This window comes from Micromys minutus (assembly GCF_963924665.1).
Source record: "Micromys minutus genome assembly, chromosome: 7".
NCBI classification, from domain to species: domain Eukaryota; kingdom Metazoa; phylum Chordata; class Mammalia; order Rodentia; family Muridae; genus Micromys; species Micromys minutus.
In genome coordinates, this window is record NC_137976.1 from 37,947,260 (window position 1) to 37,970,091 (window position 22,832).

A 22,832-nucleotide genomic window follows, 5' to 3' on the forward strand; every position below is an offset into this window, starting at 1 on the left:
AGAATACACAGGCAGGAAAAACACTCATGCACATAAAATAAAAATGGAATTATTTGGCTTAAAACTATTCTCTGGCCACAGATTTTGAGTACTCACTATATTTTGAGTATTTATTAATGGCTGTTATGAAGTGCTTTGATTTTCCAGATCAAAATTTAGGTTTAATCAGTCATTTCTATGGAATTCTTTGTAACAGCCAAAAAAATGGATAACCAAAATAACTGATTACTCAGGGAGAAAATCCAACACAAATGCTGATACTGAGTTCAGATTTACTATAATAAAATGAAAAACCCAAAAATTAATCTCAAGACTAAACTCAAAATTATATTATTTGCTTTTCTATCATTTTTATTGAATATTATCTATATTTACATTTCAAATGTTATCCCCTTTCTCCCTTTTCCACCCTCCTCCCCCTCCCTTTGCATCCATGAAGATACTTCTACTCCCAACCACCCACTCCCACCTTAGCTCCTTGGCATTGCCCTACACTGGGAAAACAAGCCTTCAGTGGACCAAAAGCCTCTCCTCCCATTGATGCCAGATAATGCTATCCTTTGTTGCATATGCAACTAGAGTCATAGGTCTTTCCATGTGAACTCATTGGTTGGTGTTTTATTCCCTGGGAGCTTGGGAAAGAGGAGGGTGGTTGGTTGATATTGTTGTTCTTCCCATGGGGATGCAACCCCTTTCAGCTCCTTCAGTCCTTTCTCTAGCTCTATATTGGGGTCCCATGCTCAATCTGATAATTAGCCTGTATCAGTATGACTCTGGCAGAGCCTCTAAGGAGGCATCCATATCAGGCTCCTGCCAGTAAGTACTACTTGGCATCAGCAATAGTGACTGGGTTTAGTGGCTGCATATAAGATGGATCCACAGGCAAGGCAGTCTCTGGTTGATCTTCAGTGTCTGCTTCACTATTTGTCCCTGTATTTACTTCCTGTGATTATATTCTTTTCTGCCACTGTTTTCAAATTACTATTCCCTAACTGGCTTTATTCCATTTTTAAATTAATAGAAACAACTTTTTATATACATGGATTTATTTATTTTTAATTAAACAACTTTATTTTTAAAAGCAGAGATAAATGTATTTTAAAAGCATTTTTGCATAAAACTATATGAATATATTTTTGTCAGTACTTGATTTTGTTTTAAAGGTTTGATAGTATGCATTGAAATCTTACTAGTTACAGTAAGCATAAAGTACATATAAAACAAAATGTAACATGGAAATAGTCAAAGTTTTCTTGGTGTGTAAAGATTAAACATGATGATTTTTAAATACCAAGGATTGCCACAAGGCTGCATTCTTAGCTCTTGAATTACTAATGATTTAAGGTCTAGGTGTACCACACTCTGAGAAGGTACTATAGCCTTATTTTTTTTCTAAGAGAGACTTAGGCTTCCACATTTTGAGACTGTAATCAGCTTTAAATAGCATTTACAATATTAAGAAATAAAGGGTTGTTAACAAAAATTGAGAAATAGACACCTGGCTGGCAAGAGCCGTTTTCTTGGATGAATATTTTTGTGTATCCTCAAGACACTGCATTTACACAGAGAGCCAAGCCAATGATGTACAACTCAAGAGTATCTGAATTGTTTTAGTGTTTGTTCTAAATAACACCAGATTGAACTTTTGAACTAGAAGATTATTCCTCTGCAAAATACTAGTTAAAGCTCTCCATTTAGTCACCAGTTCCAACCCTCCATCTGCTTGTATGATATAGCAACAGCCATTATAGAGAATTAATACTATATAGTGGTTGAAAACTTCATAAACATACACAATGTATTTTGGCCATAATTACCTAAACTCCTCCCCCTAATTCCTCGCAGATCCACCCTCCTTGCTACTACATTTTTAATTAGCAATTAAGAGCTGTAAGTAGATGACTAGGCAAGATGGATCAGCAAATTCTTGCCTTCAACCCTGACGACCTAAGTTATATTTGGTCCCTGGAATCTACATTGTGGAAGAAAAGAACAATTTCTAAAAGTTGTTTTCAGATCTCAACATAAGTGCCATACATACAAAATAAGTAATATTCAAAGAGAGATGTAAGGGCTTAAGAACCCTCTGTTACATCAAATCTATATACTTCATTATAAATTCTATATTTGAAGATAGATCATTATGTGAGGAAAATATATAGTCCATATAGACATATTACTCCAAGAGTAGACAAATAGTAAAGTTATAGCCCAATGAGAACCAAAGAAAAGAAAACATTCAAGTCAGAGAATATCTAAACTAAAAAAAGATACCACTAAAACTAATTAAGAAAGTTGTTGTGAAACTCATTCTCAGGAACTGCATAATCTTTTATCACAATATTCTGCTTACTAATACAATAAATATTAGCCAATAAGAATATCCTAGGGGCTAGAAACATGGCTCAGCAGGTAAGGTACCTTCCACTAAGATGAACAATGTGAGCCCAATCTCTGTAGCCTAAACAATGGAAAACTAAACTATGGTAGGTTGTCTTCTGACCTCCACAACTGTGCCATGGCCTTCACATCCCAACACAACACACACAAACAAGTAAATGAATATAATAATAACTACATTAAGCTTTGATGATGATACAAAACATTTCTGTGACTCTATGAAAAGGCAGAGATAAATTACCTGTACAGATTCACATGCACCTAGTGTTAATTCTGACAACTGTGGGTCGGAAATACTCTGATTTTCACTCATAACCTCAAAATCTTGATTAGGCTGTAATTTTAGAATTACTGAATTCTTATGTTCAACCGGTCCTTCTTCATCACTGGAAACAACAACTAAAAAGAAAAATGTATTTTAGTTATGTGTCACAATAATGGCTTAAAAATAAAGAACTTTCTAAGTAATTATCTTTAATAATCACATTAAATTTACATATATATTTAACTTAAATCTAGCCTATTTTTCATGACCTGATTAGTAGTAGTTACACACAGATTACATATGAGCATTATTATACAATAGCTTCCTACTGTCGTACCTTCTAAAGAATAAAGGTATGTAACAATGACTAAAGCTATAAGTAAACAGTACACTCTGGGTATTGAGTGTCCTCAGAGATGTGCTTGGTCCTGTAGGTGTTACTGTTGAGATGAAGTGAAGCCTTTCAGAGTGAGGCCTAACAGTGGAAGATCCTCAGGTTACTAAACATCCTTAGGTTACTGGAACTTGCCAGAAAAGGATATAGAGTTGTCTGTCCAACCCATTTCCTGTGCTACCCAGAGAATGAGATCCATGGTTTCACCCTATTGTATGCTTCCTGACATTTCCTGCTGTCTAGAAGAACATCTACTTGAAACCCAAAGCACTGGGTCCACCCAGTCTTGGACTGAAGCCTACATAGCTTTAAGCCAAAATAAATCTGTTCCTCACCTCTCTCTCAACTATGAACCACAATCAATCGTTTATTCTTTCTTTTCATTTCCTCTCTCTTTTTTTGTACAGATTAAATCTAGCGTCTTATAAATGCTAACCAACCACTATGCCACTGAGCTAGATTCTCAGCCCAGTCATTTTTTAAAGTAATTATAGCAGGTATTTTGTTACAGTGTTAGAACTAACAGATGAGTTTGAAAATTCTAGTTAAAAATAAAAGTTAAGATTATGATAGCACTCTGAACGGTGTACTACGTCACATTAGTTCCTTGAGGAAGGGGAGATAAATGGCTAGAAGATAAAGATACAATCTTTGTCTACCCTGTAGACTTCGGCTTTTTGCAGCAGATGATTATGGTTAAAATTAACTAAATCAAAATTAGTGACAATAATCAAAGTGCATTAAAATTCCACTTCAACAACATCCCAATAATAATGGTCTCTGAGAAACATTTTTGTAATCACTAGGTTACTTTGGGGTAAATACTTTTTAAAACTTACTCCTAGGACTGCAGAGATAGTTTATTGATCATGACCACCTGCTATTCCTGCAAAGAACCTGAGTTCGGTTCCCAGCAATGACATGGTGGCTCAGAACCACCTGGAATCTGATGCCTTCATTTGGGCTCTGAGGGCATACATGTGGTAAACATACATGCATGCAAGCAAAACACACATGCACATAAAATAAAAGAACTCGCTGATTCCAGACTCATCTGTCTACCTGAATCAGTATTACAAGGTTTATAATGGAACCATTAAGGAGTTTGTCCTAAACTTAATATTACATTTCCCAGAGACCCAAGCAACTTACTGTGTTAGCAAAATTTGAGAGAACCAAGAGCTTTGAGTAAAGCTTTGAGAACAAGTCTTTACAGTTTCTTCTACTTACTTGGCTCAGCTGAGATCAACAATTGGTTCTCTTCACTGTTTCCATCTGGAGGAGATGTTTCTTTTATAGTCAACGCCTCATCCTTCGCAGCCACAGAAGAATTCTCCACCACTTCACTAGAAACAGAGCTCTCCAGGCTTTTGTTGGGTGAACAGGCCCTTCCAGAGGCAGCACTAACATCTGGCTCCTGAACTGCGAATGAGCACAGGTTAGTGGCCTCACTCTCCAAAGAGTCGGGTGTGAGCCCTTCGGGTGGTGCTGGGTCCTGGTGAGAGTCTTCACTCGACTCTTCAAGTTTACTGGAGGCTGTAGAGACATTTTCTTCTTCTTTCTGAACATATTTTTAAAAGTAAAGAAATTACATTTTCCACTTGTTTTTCCTATGGCTTAAACTCATAAGGAATAACATAAAATGTATTGTGTTTATAAGTATATAGCCAGATAGCTACAAACTATACTAATTATGCTGACAGTGCCACCCAAGTGCGATGACACTGAATGTGACCTACTAAATCTGATGCCTAAATAATTGTTAAAGGGCCAAGCCAAAAAAATTTTTCCACGGGGAATGGTGGTGCACACCTTTATCACAGCACTTGGGAGGCAGAGGCAGAAGTATCTCTTGACTGCAAGGCCAGCCAGGACTACACCAAGAGACTCTGTCTCAAAAGAGAATGAAACAAAGAAAGCTGAGTAAACTTAGAATGAGAAGGTTTTTTAATATTTTTATTTCCAAAAGTAGTACTATTTTTACAAAAAATTGCTTTTGGTAAGAGGGGAAAAAATCTAAGGATGAACATAAAAAATTATGAACAGTATTGCTTTCAACATTATCATTACTTCATTATAACTCTAAATAACCAGAGACACTACAGGGTCCTGAGTGACCCAGGATTCAAAGGGATCAGAAAGCTGCCTTCTCTGTTTCCTGAAAGACTGTAACACATTTTTCTTGCACTCATCTACTCTGAAGAAGCTTCAATTTTCTTCCTTTGAAAAACAACTCATGAACTAGAATACTGTAGGAAAAACACTAGTGTTGACTGTGCAAGTTCAGAAAACACGGCTCTACAAACAAACACAGGACCACTCAGGCAGTCAGTGGTCCTTCCAACCGAAAAGGATGCCTATGGGACAGCCATACACAGAAAACAAAAACAAATAATCATTTATAATTTTTCTTTTTATAATCTTTTATACTTACAATAATTTTATAAAAGTAGATCTTTAGAAATAGGTTGTATAGCCGGACAGTGGTGACTTATGACTTTAATCCTAGCACTTGGGAGGCAGAGGCAGACTAATCTCTGTAAATTTGAGGACAACCTGGTCTCCAGAGCAAATTCCAGGACAGCCAGGGCTACACAGAGAAACCCTGTCTCAAAAAAAAACAAAATCAAAGAAAGATGAAAGGAAGGAAGGGAAGAAATGAGGGAGGGAGGGACAGAGAAAGGAAGACAGAAAAGTATTATACCAAAAATTATTACTTTTAATAAGTTCATTTTAAACATGCTAATAATGTTAGATATGTGCTAATAAAAAATCTGAAAGTAATTTCACAGAGCACGTGAATTGGGTTCAGTTAAAATGAGAAAGAATAGTATTTGGCAAAAGCAGTTGTACTTTTTAAATAATATACAATAATTTGGATTTCCTCCAATAATTCTGCATTCTGAAAATAAGTTTTAGTATTTTTTATAAAATTTGATAGGCTGACAAGATGGCTGAGCAGGTGAATGCCACCAAGCTGGGCAGCCTGAGCGGCTATGCACATAGCAAAGGAGAGAAGGCAAGTCCCAAAGGTTGTGTGTGAGCGCATGCGCGTGTGCGAACACACACACACACACAACATAGAGAGACAGAGACAAAGAGTCAAACAGACAGGCAGAAACCGAAAATAAAATAAATGTAATACAATTTAAAATTTTAAAACTAAAGTTTGCACAGAACTAGAAAAAAAATGAAAGAAATCCAGTAAACCGGAGAGTTCAAAGAACATTTATTTGACTACAATTAACTCATTTTTATCACAGCACAAAATCATTTCCTATGACATTTAAATGCATCCACTTACTATATATTGTGTTGACTTATCCAAAGAGGACTTAGAATTATGAAAATCGTGAAAATTACTTCTACCCCTTTTCTTCCTCTTCCTGGAAAGCGGAGTGCGGTGTGTTTCTGGACAAGAATATGAAGGGTTCTTGTTGCTGGTCCCCTCTTCAAGACAATCACAGCCTTTATTTCCATTGTTAAACTCTAAAAACACAAAAAGCACAGTTATGCCCAAAAGTACACAAAATTTCCTTTTACATGAGTTCATAATAGTATTGAGATTACTATACTGCTTATTATACAAATCTATAGTGACAGTGAGTAAAATATGAAAGGTATGTTCTATATAAACTATCTGTTCTTTAAACAGTGACTGTGAAAACGTGTTACAAATTTTATGGGAAGAAAGTATCCTTTCATTGAGTAATGAAAATAAAACAACAAACCATGTTTTTTTCCTCTTTGGCACAAATACATTTTTGTTGTTGTTTTGTTTTTTGAGATGAGGCCAGGCTATTCTGAAACTCTCTCTGTAGTCCAGGATGGCCTCAAACAGATCTACCTGCCTCTGCTTCCTGAGTGCTGAAATTAAAGAGCCTTACTAAAATATTGAAAACCTGTCTTTTAAATGTCTGTGTGATTCACCACTTTATAAACTAGTCACAAGATCTTTAACTTAGAAGTAAAGTTACTAAAATTTAAGAGTAAAATTATGATTGCTGTTCTCTGAAAAGAAGCCAAACTGTCTTTCTTCATCAATAGTCTCTGCAATGTGATTATTTACAAGAATATAAATATGCTGGATAGTTTGTTTCTTCTTTTAATAATCAAAACTCCCCCATTCTGGGCTTCCTAATCATATCAGGGCCTAAGACATCGGTCTGAAGTGTCACTTAAGTATGTTTTATTGTGTTTCCAGAGATTCAGACATGTTCAGAAGAGGGAACTTTTCCTTGTCATTCACATCTATCATGCTTATGTGCACCAGGAAGCCGAAGTGGGCTGAGGAGGAGGAAGGCATTCTAATATACACGACAAAAGAGAAGTCAATGAAAATGAACCGAAATCAATACTTTCAGCCCCGAAGCACACAGTTTGTTGGTTTTAAACTATGGCCACCCCTTGGTGTAGAGCTCTGTGGTGCCAGGCAATTTGGAGAGGTGATGCTGATGAAGAGGGGGAGCTGACACAGGACCCGACACTTGCCCTCGTGTTCCAGAAAGTAACTGAGGGAGTTATGTGAAATTCCCTCCTTTGTCTAAGCGTGTGGTCTCAGCATGCTCTCTGATTCTGCTCACCTCCCTCCCTGCTAACACTAGCCTTTCCTCCCAAGCACGGTTCGAAATTTTCAGGTACACACCCCCTCTGTTGGCTTCTTCACTCCTTGTTGATTCACCCCTGGACTATAGGTTCTAGGGCAGCAGAGGTCAGAGGTCATCTGTTGTAAGCACCCAAGCAAGGCCAGCACCCACAGCAATGAGTCTTGTATATTTTTATTCATGTTGTTTATTCTATCCTTTCTATGTATCTCATTTGTTTCTGTTATCACTTAGAGTTTTAGTAGGAATTTATTGAAAGTATAGATATACATATACATGAAAATATAGATATAAAGGCTTATAACAAGTGAGCCAAAGAAAGAAGAATCCAAGTAAATGTTTGTAAGATATTGTTATCACCCTTGGTAACTTGAGGGCCAGAGGGAAGTGCTTCATATTCACCTGTAAGACGTTCAGAGTTTTATCTTGTTCATATCTGTGTAAGTTGTATAGGCACAAATGAACATTCTCCATTTTCCCTACTAAACAATAGTATTTAGAGTTGAATAAATCTAATAAAGTGCTGTGTTTACATCAAAAAAAAAAAAAAAAAAAAAAAAACTCCCGCATTCTAAGTGCCCAATAAGTCCACCATTCTGCAGTGAAGAACTTCCTTTGTCAGTGAAAAGCATCATTTTGGAAACCTAAGCCAATCATCCTAAAATGTTTTGCATTTCAATTTAGCAACAGATGCTGCACAAAAATATCTTCCAATATGTTTTAATGAAGAGTTTAAATTATTTTATTTTCTGAGTCATCATCATGAGAACCAAAGATAATTTTACATAACCAAATCACAAAGCAAACAACATTTAATCACAACTTATATTCATTAAAAAACTACTGGCTTCAACTTTCTAACTTAAAAAAAAACAAAAAATATTCATTTTTTTATACATTGAACTTTATTTTTAAAAACAAAAATAAATGTATAGATTTTAAGCATTTTTGCATAAAAGTATATAAATACATTTTTGTCAGTACTTGATTTTTTAAAAGTTTGATGGGCTGCATTAAAATCTTAGAGTTACAATGAGCATAAAGTACATGTAAAACAAGATGTAACCTGGAAATAGTCAAAGTTTTCTTGGTGTGTAAAGATTAAGCATAATGGTTTTTTCATTTTCTATTTCTTTGGTTTTTTTTTTTTTTTTTTTTTTCTTGATCTTCACACACTTTGTGGGTTGTTTCTGGGGTGTTCAGAGCTTTCTGGGGTTAGTATCCAATTATCAGTGACTACATATTATGTTTATTCTTTTGTTACTGGGTTATCTCACTCATGATATTCTCTAGATTCATCCATTTTCTTAAGAATTTCATAAAGTCATTGTTTCTGATAGCTGAGTAGTACTCCACTGTGTAAATATACCACAATTTTTGTATCCATTCATCTACTGAAGGACATATGGGTTTGTTCTAGCTTCTGGCTATTATAAATAGAGCTGCTATGAACATTGTGGTGCATGTATCTTTCTTGTATGTTGGAGCTGCTCTGAGGTATATGCCCAGAAGTGGAATAACTGGGTCTTCAGGTAGTACTATGTCAAATTTTCTGAGGAATCCGCCAGACTGATTTCCAGAGTGGTTGTACCAGTTTACAACCCCACCAACAGTGGAGAACTGTTCCTCACCAGCATCTGCTGTCATCTGAATTTTTGATCTTAGCCACTCTGGTTGGTGTGAGGTGGAATCTCAGGGTTGTTTTGATTTCCCTGATGGCTAATGATGTCAAGCACTTCCTTAGATGTTACTCGGCCATTCGGTGTTCCTCAATTGAGAACTTTTTATTTAGCTCTGTACCCCATTTTTTTTCTTTTTTTTTTAAACAACTTTATTTTAAGAAACAAAGATAAATATACAGATTTTAAACATTTTTTGCTTAAAATTATACATTTTTGTCAGTACTTATTTTTCAGATTTTAACATAATTTTTACATAAAACTATATGAATATATTTTTTAGTCAGTACTTGATTTTTTTCAAGGTTTGATAGTATGCCTTGAAAACTTAATAGTTACAATGAGCATAAAGTACATGTAAAATAAAGTGTAACATGGAAATAGTTAAAGTTTTCTTGTTTTGTAAATATTTTTTTTGTTTTGTTTTCTTTATTTCTTGGACTTCATACAGTCTGTGAGTTGTTTCTGGGGGAGTGCAAGCCTCTAGGATTAGCATCCCACTATCAGTGACTGCATATTATGTCTGTTCTTTTGTGACTGGGTTATCTCACTCAGGATGATATTCTCTAGATGCAGCCATTTTCTTAAGAATTTGGTTAAGTCATTGTTTCTGGTGGCTGAGTAGTATTCCATTGTATATATGTACCACAATTTTAGTATCCATTCATCTTCTGAAGGACATCTGGGTTCCTTCCAGCTTCTGGCTATTATAAATAGAGCCGCTATGAACATTGTGTGTACCCCATTTTTTAATAGGGTTGTTTGATTCTCAGGTGTCTAACTTCTTGAGTTCTTTGTATACCTTGGATATTAGGCCTCAATCTGATATGGGGTTGCTAAAGATCTTTTCCCAATCTGCTGGCTGCTGTTTTGTTTTCTTGACAGTGTCCTTAGCCTTACAGAAACTTTGCAATCTCATTAAGTCCCATTTGTCGATATTTGACCTTAGAGCATGAGCCATTGGTGTTCTGTTCAGGAAATTTTCTCCTGTGTCTATGTGTTCTAAGGTTTTCCCTACTTTCTCATCTAATAGTTTCAGTGTATCTGGTTTAATGTGGAGATCTTTGATCCACTTCCACTTGAATTTGTACAAGGAGATAAGAAAGGGTCTATTTTCATTCTTCTGCATGCTGAGTGCCAACACCATTTGTTGGAGAGGCTGTCCTTTTTCCATTGAATGTTTACAGCTCCTTTGTCAAAAATCTAGTGACCATGTATGTGAGGGCTCATTTCTGGATTTTCTATTCTATTCCATTGATCCATGTGCCTATCTCTATACCAGTACCATGCAGTATTTAACACAATTGCCTTGTAATATAGCTTGAGGTCAGGGATGGTGATTCCCACAGATGTTTTCTTGTTGTTGAGGATGGATTTCACTATTCTAGGTCTTTTGTTATTCCAGATGAAATTGCACATTGATCTTTCCAATTCCATGAAGAACTGGGTTGGAATTTCGATGGGGATTGCATTGAATCTGTAGATTGCTTTTGGTAAGACGGCCATTTTTACAATGCTGATCCTTTGAATCCATGAGCATGGTAGATCTTTACATTTTCTGAGAACTTCCTCGATTTCCTTCTTTAGAGATTTGAAGTTCTTGTCATACAGGTCCTTCACTTGCTTAGTTAGAGACACACCAAGGTATTTCATGTTGTTTGTGACTATTGTGAAGGGTATCTTTTCCCAATTTTCTTTATCCACATGTTTGTCCTTTGAGTAGAGGAAGGCTACTGATTTGTTTGAGTTAATTTTATATCCAGCCACTTTGCTGAACTTGTTTATCAGCTGTAGGAGTTCTCTGGTGGAATTTGTGGGGTCACTAAAGTACACTATCATGTCATCTGAAAAAAGTGATGTTTTTACTTCTTCCTTTCCGATTTGTATATCTTTGATTTCCTTTTGCTGTCTAATTGCTCCATCCAGGACTTCCAGTACTATGTTGAATAGGTAGGGGGAGAGTGGGCAGCCTTGTCTAGTCCCTGATTTTAGTGGAATTGCTTCAAGTTTCTCACCGTTAAGTTTGATGTTGGCTATTAGTTTGCTTTATATTGCTTTTATTATGTTTAGGTATGGACCTTGGATTCCTGTTCTTTCCAAGACTTTTAACATGAAGTGGTGTTGGATTTTGTCAAATGCTTTCTCATCATCTAGTGAGATAACCATGTGGCAGCTCTAGATCAAAATCAGGCCTGAGGAGCAAGACCTCAGGGCTAATAAAGAGATAAGCCCTTTTTAATTTTTAACATTTACTGCTACAGGTGGCACACCAATGTGTTAGGCAAGAGTACACTAAAAGGTTTAGGGCTATCAACCTAAGAGTTAGTTAAAAAGTGATTATTTTCTGAGTAAGAGCAGGAAAGCGCCATTTTGAGTCATCTGGTGCCTCAAGCGTAGGAAAGCCTTTGCTACAGGCTGTAGTGTCTTGTGGCTAAAAAGACAGGCAACCCAGGTACACACACACACACACAGAGAGAGAGAGAGAGAGAGAGAGAGAGAGAGAGAGAGAGAGAGAGAGAGAGAGAGAGAGATTAATAACTATTTGATTCTTTAAAAAAATAGTTTTCAAAACTTAAAGTGAATTATCCCACTAAGGCCATGTGGCTCATCAGATGCCAGCTACCAAGACTTTACACACAGAAATAGATAAATAGATAGATAGATAGATAGATAGATAGATAGATAGATAGATAGATAGATAGATATAGTAACTATTTGATTCTTTAAAAAAATTGTTTTCCAAAATTAAAAAGATTATTTGTTTAAGATGGCATAAAGAATTAAGATACAAGTCAAGTTTTTTTTTCTTAAAATGACTTTATTTTACAAAACAAAGATAAATGTACAGATTTTAAACATTTTTTGCTTAAAATTATACATTTTTGTCAGTACTGTTTTTTCAGACATTAAAATAATTTTTACATAAAACCATGTGAATATATTTTTTTAGTCAGTACTTGATTTTTTTCAAGGGCTTGACAGTATGCATTGAAAACCTAATAGTTACAATGAGCGTAAAGTACATGCAAAACAAAACGCAACATGGAAATAGTCAAAGTCTTCTTGTTTTGTAAATATATGTATATTTTTTTTGTTTTCTTTATTTCTTGGACTTCATACAGTCTGTGAGTTGTTTCTGGGGGAGTGAAAGCCTCTGGGGTTAGCATCCCACTATCAGTGACTGCATATTATGTCTGTTCTTTTGTGACTGGGTTATCTCACTCAGGATGATATTCTCTAGATGCAGCCATTTTCTTAAGAATTTGGTTAAGTCATTGTTTCTGGTGGCTGAGTAGTATTCCATTGTGTATATGTACCACAATTTTTGTATCCATTCATCTTCTGAAGGGCATCTGGGTTCCTTCCAGCTTCTGGCTATTATAAATAGAGCTGCTATAAACATTGTGGTGCATATATCTTTGTTGTGTATTAAAGTGTCTCTGGGGTATATGGCCCAAGTTTATTTTTCTAGTTAGAAGAATAGAGTATAGAATTTACCCAAATCACATGAGAATTTTCACCAGTGTTTCAGAACTAAGACATAAGTGTGTACACCAGAAGAGTGAATACAGATGAATATTAGGTTAGATATCAATAATGAAGATCTGATTCTCCAGATTGAGAGGAAAACAGATTGAAATAGTTTGGGCTAAGGTCCTAGATTTACAAAATTGTTTAGTAAATTTATGAAAAGTTGGCTCATAAGTAGATAGAAAAAATTAGGCACTGACTCCAAGAGAGAGTGTGGTGATTTTCACAGGTTAAAGTTTTCTCATTGATAGAGATCTGTGCCACAGAGAGTATATACAGACATATACTAGGGAAGTTATAAATAATTAAAGATCTGATGCTCAGATTGAGAGGTAGACAGTTCAAAATACATAAGCTAAGGTCTTGGTTTTACACATTTCTTACTTATTGATTTATAAGTGATAATAGTTTGTTTTGTGAGTTATCCCGCTAAGGCCACATGGCTTGTCAGATGCTGACTAGCAAGACTTTATAATAATTATCTCAATTGTTTACATTGCTTCAAAATAGATATGATGTTGAGTTTTGTGTTTATATTATGTCTATGGGAGAGAATACAAGATACAAGATACTCTACTTGCCAACTTAAGGACACACTATTTTTGGAGAAAGGTTTTAGTCTGGGTTTCTAAAAAGTGGGACTCAGTTCTATGTGCCCTCCACAGTTATTTTGATTAGATTTGATAGAGGTGAACCACCTGAAAAACTAAATTAAAAAAAATCAAACAAAATATTTCTTAATACTAAAATGTTTTCTGTTGAGTTTTATATATGTTTCAGAATGTACAACTATGATAAAGCTTGCCATCAGAATGCTGAACTGGCCTAATTCCAGGCATCAGAGGCTACAACAACCGACAGTGTGGCTTTTCCTCTGGAGGCCTGTCCAGCTTCTTCATTCCCTCCCCCCTTCTAAATTCTCAACACCCATATATTCAGCTTGAAGGAGCTTAAGATGAGTCATCACCCAATTCCCTAGACTTTGGGGAGGGTGAAAGTGGTTATTGTAAGGTTGTTTTTATAAAGAATTTAGAAATGGTCATAATCATACAGGGAAAAATTAGCCAGATTTGATTATATAGTCATTATCTTATTTTGGTAACTAAGCTTAAGTTATACCTTCATTGGTAAGAATATAATTGATACAAAGTTAAGGTTATAGTCCTTACAGTACTAAAAACTGATTTGATACAGATTTAAAGTTTAAACATCATGTTTAGTTGGTTAAACAATCTAGTTGAGGGCTAAATAACAAGCTCATGGCTCTGAGTCATTAAAAATGTGCTTTTTTAAAAAGATAATTTCAATTTAAGATAGCCAAGAGTAGTCAAGGCTTAACAGTTCTGAGATGCCTTATCTACACAGATAATTTTAAAAGGTGTCAGAAGTCCATAGAATATGATATTTATAGGCATTTTTTTTAATTAAAGATCATTTGACTAGAGACCTGTCTGCTCCTGACAGCGCCCCTTCTTAGATTCTAAGAAGAAATTGAGCATCAATAGAGTTGCTCCAGTTGTGGCGAGACAGCCACTTAGCAAGAATTGCCTCATTCATCTACAGACAATACTTTCCAGAAAGAGACACTTTTGCAGAATAGTCGACTGATAATCTTTGCCAAGCCAAAATTATTAGCCCTTCAGATTTCTGCATTAAAAAGGTCTGTCAGATATAATCCTGGGCCAGAAGGCTGAAGACTGATGCTCCAATGTTTTGAGAGATGTGGGACTGTCCAAGTGATCAGCAGGAGTCTCTATTTATTGGCTAGTTTTGGAAGCTGTGTTTTGTGCTTCTCATTATCTGGTAATATTAGTCATTCTGAGATTTCTGACATTGGTGAACTGGTAGCCTCATAGCCAAACCAGCTGTTTGGCATTAAGAAAGTTAATATAGATTCACTATCTTAGGTTTTTTTTTTATTCCAAATAAATTTGCAAATTGTTCTTCCCAACTCTATGAAGAATTGGGTTGGAATATTGATGGAGATGCATTGAATCTGTAGACTGCTTTCAACAAGATGGCCATTTTTACAATGCTGATCCTTCCAATCCATGAGCATGGGATATATTTCCATTTTCTGATATCTTCTTCAATTTCCTTCTTCAGAGACTTGAAGTTCTTGTCATACAGATCTTTCACTTGCTTAGTTAGGATCACACCAAGGTATTTCATATTGTTTGTGACTTGTGAAGGGTGTCTTTTCCTTAACTTCTTTCTCAGCCTCTTTATCTTTTGAGTAGAGGAAATCTACTGATTTGTTTGAGTTAATTTTATAACCAGCCACTTTACTGAGGTAGTTTATCAGCTGTAAAAGTTCTCTAGTGGAATTTCTGAGGTCACTTAAATATACCATCATATCATCAGCAAATAGTGATATTCTGAATTCTTCCTTTCCCATTTGTATCCCTTTGACTTCCTTTTGTTGTCTAATTGTTCTAGCCATAACTTCCAGTACTATATTGAATATGTAGAGGGAGACTGGGCAGCTTTGCCTACTCCCTGATTTTAGTGGGATTGCTACAAGTTTCTCTCTCCATTTAGTTTGATGTTGACTACCGGCTTGCTGTATATTGCTTTTATTATGTTTAGGTATGGGCCTTGGATTCCTGCTCTTTCTTAGACTTTTAACATGAAGGGGTGTTGAATTCTAACAAATGCTTTCTCAGCATCTAGTGAGATGGTCGTGTGGGTTTTTAAAGTTTTTTTAGTTTGTTTATATGGTGGATTACATTCATGGATTTCCATATATTGAACCATCCCTGCATCCCTAGGATGAAGTCTACTTGATCATGGAGAATGATTCTTTTGATGTGTTCTTAGATTCCATTTGCAAGAATTTTATTGAGCATTTTTACTTTGATGTTCATGAGAGAGATTAGTCTGAAGTTTTTTTTCTTTATATTGTCTTTGTGTGGTTTAGGTATGAGAGTAATTGTGGCTTTGAAGAATGAGTTGGGTAGTGTTCCTTCTGTTTCTGTTTTGTTGAATAGTTTGTAGAGTATTCGTATTAGGTCTTCTATGATACTCTGATAGAATTCTGCACTGAACCCTGGGCTTTTTTTTTTTTTTTTTTTTTTTTTTTTTGTTTGTTTGTTTGTTTGTTTGGTTGGTTGTTTTTTTTTTTTTTTTTTTTTTTGTTTTTTAGAAGGCTTTTGATGACTGCTTCTATTTTTTTAGGTGTTATGAGATTGTTTAGATGGTTTATCTGATCCTCATTTAACTTTGATATCTGGTATCTGTCTAGAAATTTGTCCATTTCCTCTAGATTTTCCAGTTTTGTTGAGTATAAGCTTTTGCAGTAAGATCTGTTAATTTCTTGAATTTCCTCAATTTCTGTTCTTATGTTTCCCTTTCATTTTTGATTTTCTTAATTTGAATACTTGCCCTCTACTTAGTCTGGTTAATGGTTTATCGATCTTGTTAATTTTCTCAAAGAACCAGCTCCTGGTTTTGTTGATTCTTTGTATAGTTCCTTTTGTTTCTACTTGATTGATTTCAGCTCTGAGTTTGATTATCTCCTGCTGTCTACTCCTCTTGGGTGTATCTGCTTCTTTTTGTTCTAGAGCTTTCAGCTGTGCTGTCAAGCTGCTAGAGTATGCTCTCTCCAGTTTCTTATTGGGTGAGATACAATGTGTTCTTTGGGCTTTAGAAAAGTTTCTTTTATGAATATGTGTGCCCTTGCATTTGGAGCACAGATGTTCAGGATTGAGAGTTCATCTTGATAGATTTTTTTCTTTTGACAAGTTAAAAGTATCCTTCCTTATCTTTTTTGATAACTTTTGGTTGAAAATCTTTTTTATTCAATATTAGAATGGCTACCCTAGCTTGTTTCTTGGGACTATTCGCTTAGAAAGATTTTCTCAGGCAAACACTACCTCAATGAAAAAGTCTTGTCTCTGAGATGAGTTTCCTGTATGCAGCAAAATGCTGGATCCTATTTACATATCCAGCCAATAGTCTATGTATTTTTATTCAATAATTGAGTCCATTAATGTTATGAGACATTAAAGAATAGTGATTGTTGTTTCCTGTTATTTTTATTGTTAGGGGTACAATTATGTTTGTGCACTTTTTTTCTTTTGGTTTTCTTGCATGATTATTTTCTTGCTTTTCCTAGGGTATAGTTTCCCTCCTTGTATTGGAGTTTTCCATCTATTATCCTTTGTAGGGCTGGATTTGTAAACAGTTACTATGTAAATTTGGGTTTGTCCTGCAATATCATGGTCTCTCCATCTATAGTAATTGAGAGTTTTGCTGGCATTTGTGTTCTCTTAGGGTCTGTATGAAGTCTTTCCAGGATCTTCTAGCTTTCATAGTCTCTGTTGAGAAGTCTGGTGTAATTTTGATTGGTCTGCCTTTATGTTACTTGTCCTTTTTCCCTTACAGCTTTTAGGATTCTTTCTTTGTTCTAAACATTCAGTGTTTTGACTATTATGTGTCAGGAGAAGTTTCTTTTCTGGTCCAATCTATTTGGAGTTCGGTAGGCTCCTTGTATGTTCATGGTCATCTCGTTCTAAAGGGTAGGGAAGTTTTCCTCTATAATTTTGTTGAAGATATTTACTGTACCTTTTAGTTGGGAGTCTTCGCTCTCTTCTACAGCTATTATCCTTAGGTTTGATCTTCTCATTGTGTCTTGGATATCCTGGATGTTTTGGGTTAGGAGATTTTTTATTTTTGCATTTTCTCTGACTGTTATGTGAATGTTTTCTATGTTGTCTTCTGCCCCTGAGATCCCCTCTTCCATCTTTTGTAGTCTGTTGGTGATTACTGCATCTATGACTCCTTTCTTAGGTTTCCTATCTCTAGGATTGTCTCTTTTTGTGATTTCTTTATTGTTTCTATTTCCATTTTCTATTCTTTTGCCTGTTTGGTTGTGTTTTCCTGTAATTTTTTGAGTGAATTTTTGTGTTTGCTCTTTAAGGGCTTCTAATTGTTTACATGTGTTCTCTTGGTTCTCCTGTAATTTTTTAAGAATATTATTCATGAACTTCTCAAAGATCTCCATTATCATCATGAAGTATGATTTTAAGTCTAAATCTTATTTTGTGTGTGTGTGTGTGTTGGGATATCCACACTTACTGTGGTGGGAGAGCTGGGTTATGATGTTGCCAGGTTGTCTTGGTTTCCATTGCTTAAGTTCTTGCACTTTCCTCTTGCCATCTTGTTATCTGTGATTATAGGTGATCTTGTTGTCTCTGACTGGAGCTCGTCTCTTCTGGGGGGTCTGAGGGCCTGTGGGCTCGGGGTGGGGGGGGTTGCTCCTGGGTGTTCAGCTCTTTGTGGGCAGGCAGTGAGTTCTGATGGCAGTGATTCGGTTCTGCCTCCATGGAGAGGAAGAGCGCTTTTGAGGCTGTTCTGGGTGCCTAGCAGTCTTCGGGCAGATCCCGAGTCCTGATGGTGGTCACCTGGCCCCCTCTGTGCGCCAGATAGGACATGCTCCCAGAGGGCACCATGCTATCTGTCCTCCAAGAGTTCCAGGATTCCCTCCTTGGATAGCCATGGGGGGGGGGGGCCTCACCATAAGCTCAGATGGGAGAGTGCTTGTGAGGCTGTTCTGGGAGCTCAGCCATCTGCAGGCAGGTTCTGAGTCCTGGTGATCCTCTCTCTGGAGAAGGTGTAGTCTTACTGGAGAAGGTATGGCCTTGTTAGAGGAAGTTTGTCACTGTGGAAGCAGGGCACTGAAGTAAATGCCCAGTGTAAAATCAAATCCAGTTTCCTCCTGCCTTCCTGAGAATCAAGATGTAGATCTCCTTCAGCACCATGACTGCCTGGGCACTGCCATGCTTCCCACCATGATGCTAATGAACTGAACCTCTGAAACTATAACCAAAACCCAATTAAATGTCCTTTAAAAGAGTTGTCTTGTTTATGGTGTCTCTTTGGATCAATGAAACCCTAACTAAGACACAAAAGGAAATTTAAAGAGTTCTAAAATGAAGTAAAAACTGTTAGCGCAACCTACTAGAGTTTCTGAGATAGATCCAAGGCAGTCCTAAGAGGAAAGTCTACAGCAGAATAAAAGCCATGACTGTGTGACTATCACAGTGGGTGGAAGAAGTTAAAAAAACAAAAAGCAAACAAAAGATAAACAAGAGAAAGAGCTCCAGAAAACAGAAATGACTATCTGGAACTTGAAACAATCCCTAACCAAACCAAATCACTCACAAAATCTCAAATATACAAAATGAAACTCAGCCAGTTTCAGTTACAAATATTTTTTACTAAAGTCAATTCATTCTATTCAGTCTTCAGCCTTAAAGCTAAGCAAATAATGCTATACTAACAAGGTCCATGTGGTTCATAAGAAGTAAATGCTTCCATTATATGTTAATAGTCTGTGTTGTGTGGAAGCTTGCCCCTAATACTGCAGAGCTTTCTCTAGTAAGTATCCTCAAAAACATTTCAGCCGTGCTCTGGTACATATAAGTTAAATCTAGTTTCCTTTGTGTCTATGAGGTCTACTAAGAAATTATTGTTTAGGTTGGAGAGATAGTTAAATGGTTATGATTATTTGTTACTCAACTATGAGGATATGAGTTTAATCCCAAAACCCATTTAAAGGTTAAGAATGGTCTTGCATGCTTCCCCGGCTCAAAGAGAGTAGAGGAAGGAGGCTCACTAAGGCTTACTGGCTGCCAGTCGAGCCAAAAAATGCCAGCTCTGTGTTTTGAGAAAAAAAATGTCTGTCCCAAAGGAATAAAATAGAAAATAATAAATGAAGTGAGCCAACACAGAGAGACAGACAGACAGACAATCTTTTAATAGTTAATTTGAAATGAGATACATAAATTTTCAGCAGGTATGATTAAAGAACATTTTTCTTGTGACTAATTTAAAAATTACTCATAAAACAAAATACCTCAATCTACTTTAAGCTATCAGCAACCCAAGAGACCTCAAAGGTGTTAGTTTCATAAGATAATAAACCAGCTTTTATATTTCTCTTGAGTAGCTTGAATTTATTTTTTTATTATCTTTAATCTTTTTTTTACGATTGTCATTATTCCCCTCTTCCATTCTGCCCTCTGACAGTTCCTTATCACGTGTCTTCCCCTTGCTGCCCCCATCTCCAACAGGATGTCCCCAGCACCCCACATACACACACCACCAGGCGTCCCCACTCCCTGGGACCTCAAGTCTCTCAAGGGTTAGGTGCATCTTCTCTCACTGAGGCAGACCAGGCAGTCCTCTGCTGTTTATGCTGCCTGGTTGGTGGCTCAGTGTCTGACAGATCTCAGAGGTCCAGGTTTGGTAAACTACTTTTTTATAAGTTTTGGTTAAAAAAAAATTGTAGGTGTTAAAAAAATTAAAATGAAGGCAATCATAATGTCATTAATTATGTATATTGAGACCTACAAAAAATTTTACAAGTCTGAGGTGTATTTACCTTCATATGTTCTAAAATTGGCTTAAGTAGGCATCCTTTGAAAATTACAGTAAGTTCTGATCAATAAGAAATGCAATTGAGAGTACAAAAATAAGCAGTGGAAAGGTGTACTAAAATCCCAGGTAACGATGATATTGATATCCGTGAAAACAACAATTTGAACAGCCAAACCAACTTAACATCACAGACTCTTTCACTCTGTATACACACAAAAGGAGATAGTTAACTTTTGGGATCAGCAAATAAGAAATACATACTTAGGTATCTAAACATATGGTTATGCAATTTTATTGTATTAATTAACTCTAATTTACTTTTGCACATCCATAATAAAAAATCACTGTAAGAACAACATGGAAAATCTGGTCCCCAGTTCTCTAGCTATCACAAACCTTTAAGCTGAGAAGTAGCCATCTCCGGGGAAATGTCTCCATCATCCTGCTTCTGCTTCTCACTTGCAGCCTCTGGTGCGGAAACATCACCTGTTCTACTTGGCTTGGAGCCCCTGTAAAACAGAAATTGTATTATGTTTACTTCGGTTTTTAAAACTACCCTTTTTTTAAAGATTTATATATTTTCTTTATTTACATGAGTACACTGTAGCTGTCTTCAGACACACCAGAAGAGGGCATCAAATCCCATTACAGATGGTTGTGAGCCACCATGTGGTTGCTGGGAATTGAACTCAGGAGCTCTGGAAGAGAAGTCAGTGCTCTTAACCACTGAGCCATCTCTCCAGCCCTTATATTCATTTCTAATAGGACTCAAATGAATTTAGAGAACACATGGCACACATGAAATTCCAATAAGCTAAAAATATATTCTCACATGTAATCCTATACGATATAGCCACTTGAAAAAACATACTAAACTCAGATTTGAAAAGTACGTTTCCTTTCCAAAGGACTTTGGGGGAAAGAGAGAATTTCAATATTGTATTTGAAATATGAGAATAATCTTGCATAAATTAGGTAAGTCAAAGCATAAAAGGTAAAATGATAATGAACCAGAGTGCAATAAAGCAACCACAAACCAAAAGTATTGTTAATATATTTCAAAAATGGTTCATAAAAACAAAGAAAAAAAAAAGATCAGATTGGACTAACCAATTTTATCTATATAAGTCAATTTAAAATCTAAGGTACAAGCAAAATAATTAAAATAAAATATTGAGGGAGAAAGAAATTTTAGCCTCAATGTGGAGGTGCGCTCCTCGGATCCCAGCTCTGGAGGACCTCTGTGAGTTCAAAGCCAGCCTGGTCTACACAATCAGCTTCAGAACAGGGAAGGCTGCACTGAAAGCCTTGTCTTGGAAAAAGAAAAGAAAAAAAGAAAAACAAATTTTTCCATGATAAGAATAACAAGTTTAATGTTTTTTTAAAATACAAAAGAAAATACATGTAAAAGAAAATAAAAAACTTTGGCTTACGAGAATTCAAACCTATTGGAGCCATAGATTGCTTAAAAGAAAGAATGTAAAAAAATACCATCTTCACTTTCCAGAATAGTTTCTTTTAAAACATGAGCAAATGTGATACACAAACAGACACACAGAGAATATATGAGTTGAATCCCAGTAAGTGTAATGCAATAGTATCCTCTATACCTGAAGACATTTTGAGCAGTTACAATGTTAAAATGTGAGGGATTCATGGCTGAGGTAATTAAATCAGTGACAACAAAGATGAACAGCGATGACCTAGACGATGACCTAGCACAGAAATGACCAGAATATAAGAAATGAATTGTAAATGCAAAAGCTATAGTGACCAAATTTTACCAATGTAGTGTCACAGTAAAAGCATCAGTCACTGCTATGATTACACTACTGAACCCTTCATATTTACTTTATATAACATGTTTTACTTATAAATTAGAAATTAAAGTCGCAAATACTCAAAATAAGACAGACAATTTCACTTAAAAAACTTCTGACTAAGTCAATTCACTGTAATCAGCTTTCAAGCTTTAGCCGTGAATTTTAAGGCTAAAACTACGTAACAGTATATGGTGTTTTGTTGGGTTTTGTTGTTGTTGTTAAGTTCCCAGCAAAATACCACTAGACATAATAACAAAACTTTAAAAATTAAAATGAAAAAGTAATGATACAGAAAAAATATTGGAGTAGAAATTTAAAATGTCAACTTGAGTTTTAAATGCAAATAATCCATGCTTGAAGCTAATATAATCCTCTAGGTAGTAGAGCTGAAAGAGGGTTAGAGACATGGCTCCATGGTTAGGACCTGAGTGCAGGTCCCCAGGGCACACACAGGAGTAGCACTACACCGCTAATAAAGGCTGAGATTTGGAAACTCCAGTCGTAGAATAATGCATGAAGAGAATGTTGCAAATAAACACAATAGAATTTTATTAGAGCTACGAAGAATAACAAAAATTCTCACAATGCAGGAAAGTGTTAAGTGATATAAGCCAAACACAAAGAGATGGGGAGTGTATGCTTTCTCTCAGATGAAGAATCGAGACTTAAATTTAGATATACACGATGGGTACAGTATAGGAGGAGGGGGTATGATGAGACAAGAGCGTAAAAACTACATGTGACATGAAAGCA

General features: G+C 35.9%; 1 protein-coding gene across 4 annotated transcripts in view; it reads right to left on the reverse strand.

Moving 5' to 3' along the window:
- The window catches only part of SENP7 (SUMO specific peptidase 7), a 111,221-nt gene that overhangs the window by 32,332 nt on the left and 56,057 nt on the right, over positions 1 to 22,832 (reverse strand). For all 4 annotated transcript variants that reach the window (XM_080918653.1, XM_080918655.1, XM_080918654.1 and 1 more), the window contains 4 exons: positions 20,653 to 20,765; positions 6,364 to 6,548; positions 4,290 to 4,620; positions 2,642 to 2,799 (listed from right to left, as the gene is read on the reverse strand). In XM_080918653.1, coding sequence (XP_080774779.1) covers positions 2,642 to 2,799; positions 4,290 to 4,620; positions 6,364 to 6,548; positions 20,653 to 20,765 — 787 coding nt within the window. The remainder of the gene's footprint in view (positions 1 to 2,641; positions 2,800 to 4,289; positions 4,621 to 6,363; positions 6,549 to 20,652; positions 20,766 to 22,832) is intronic.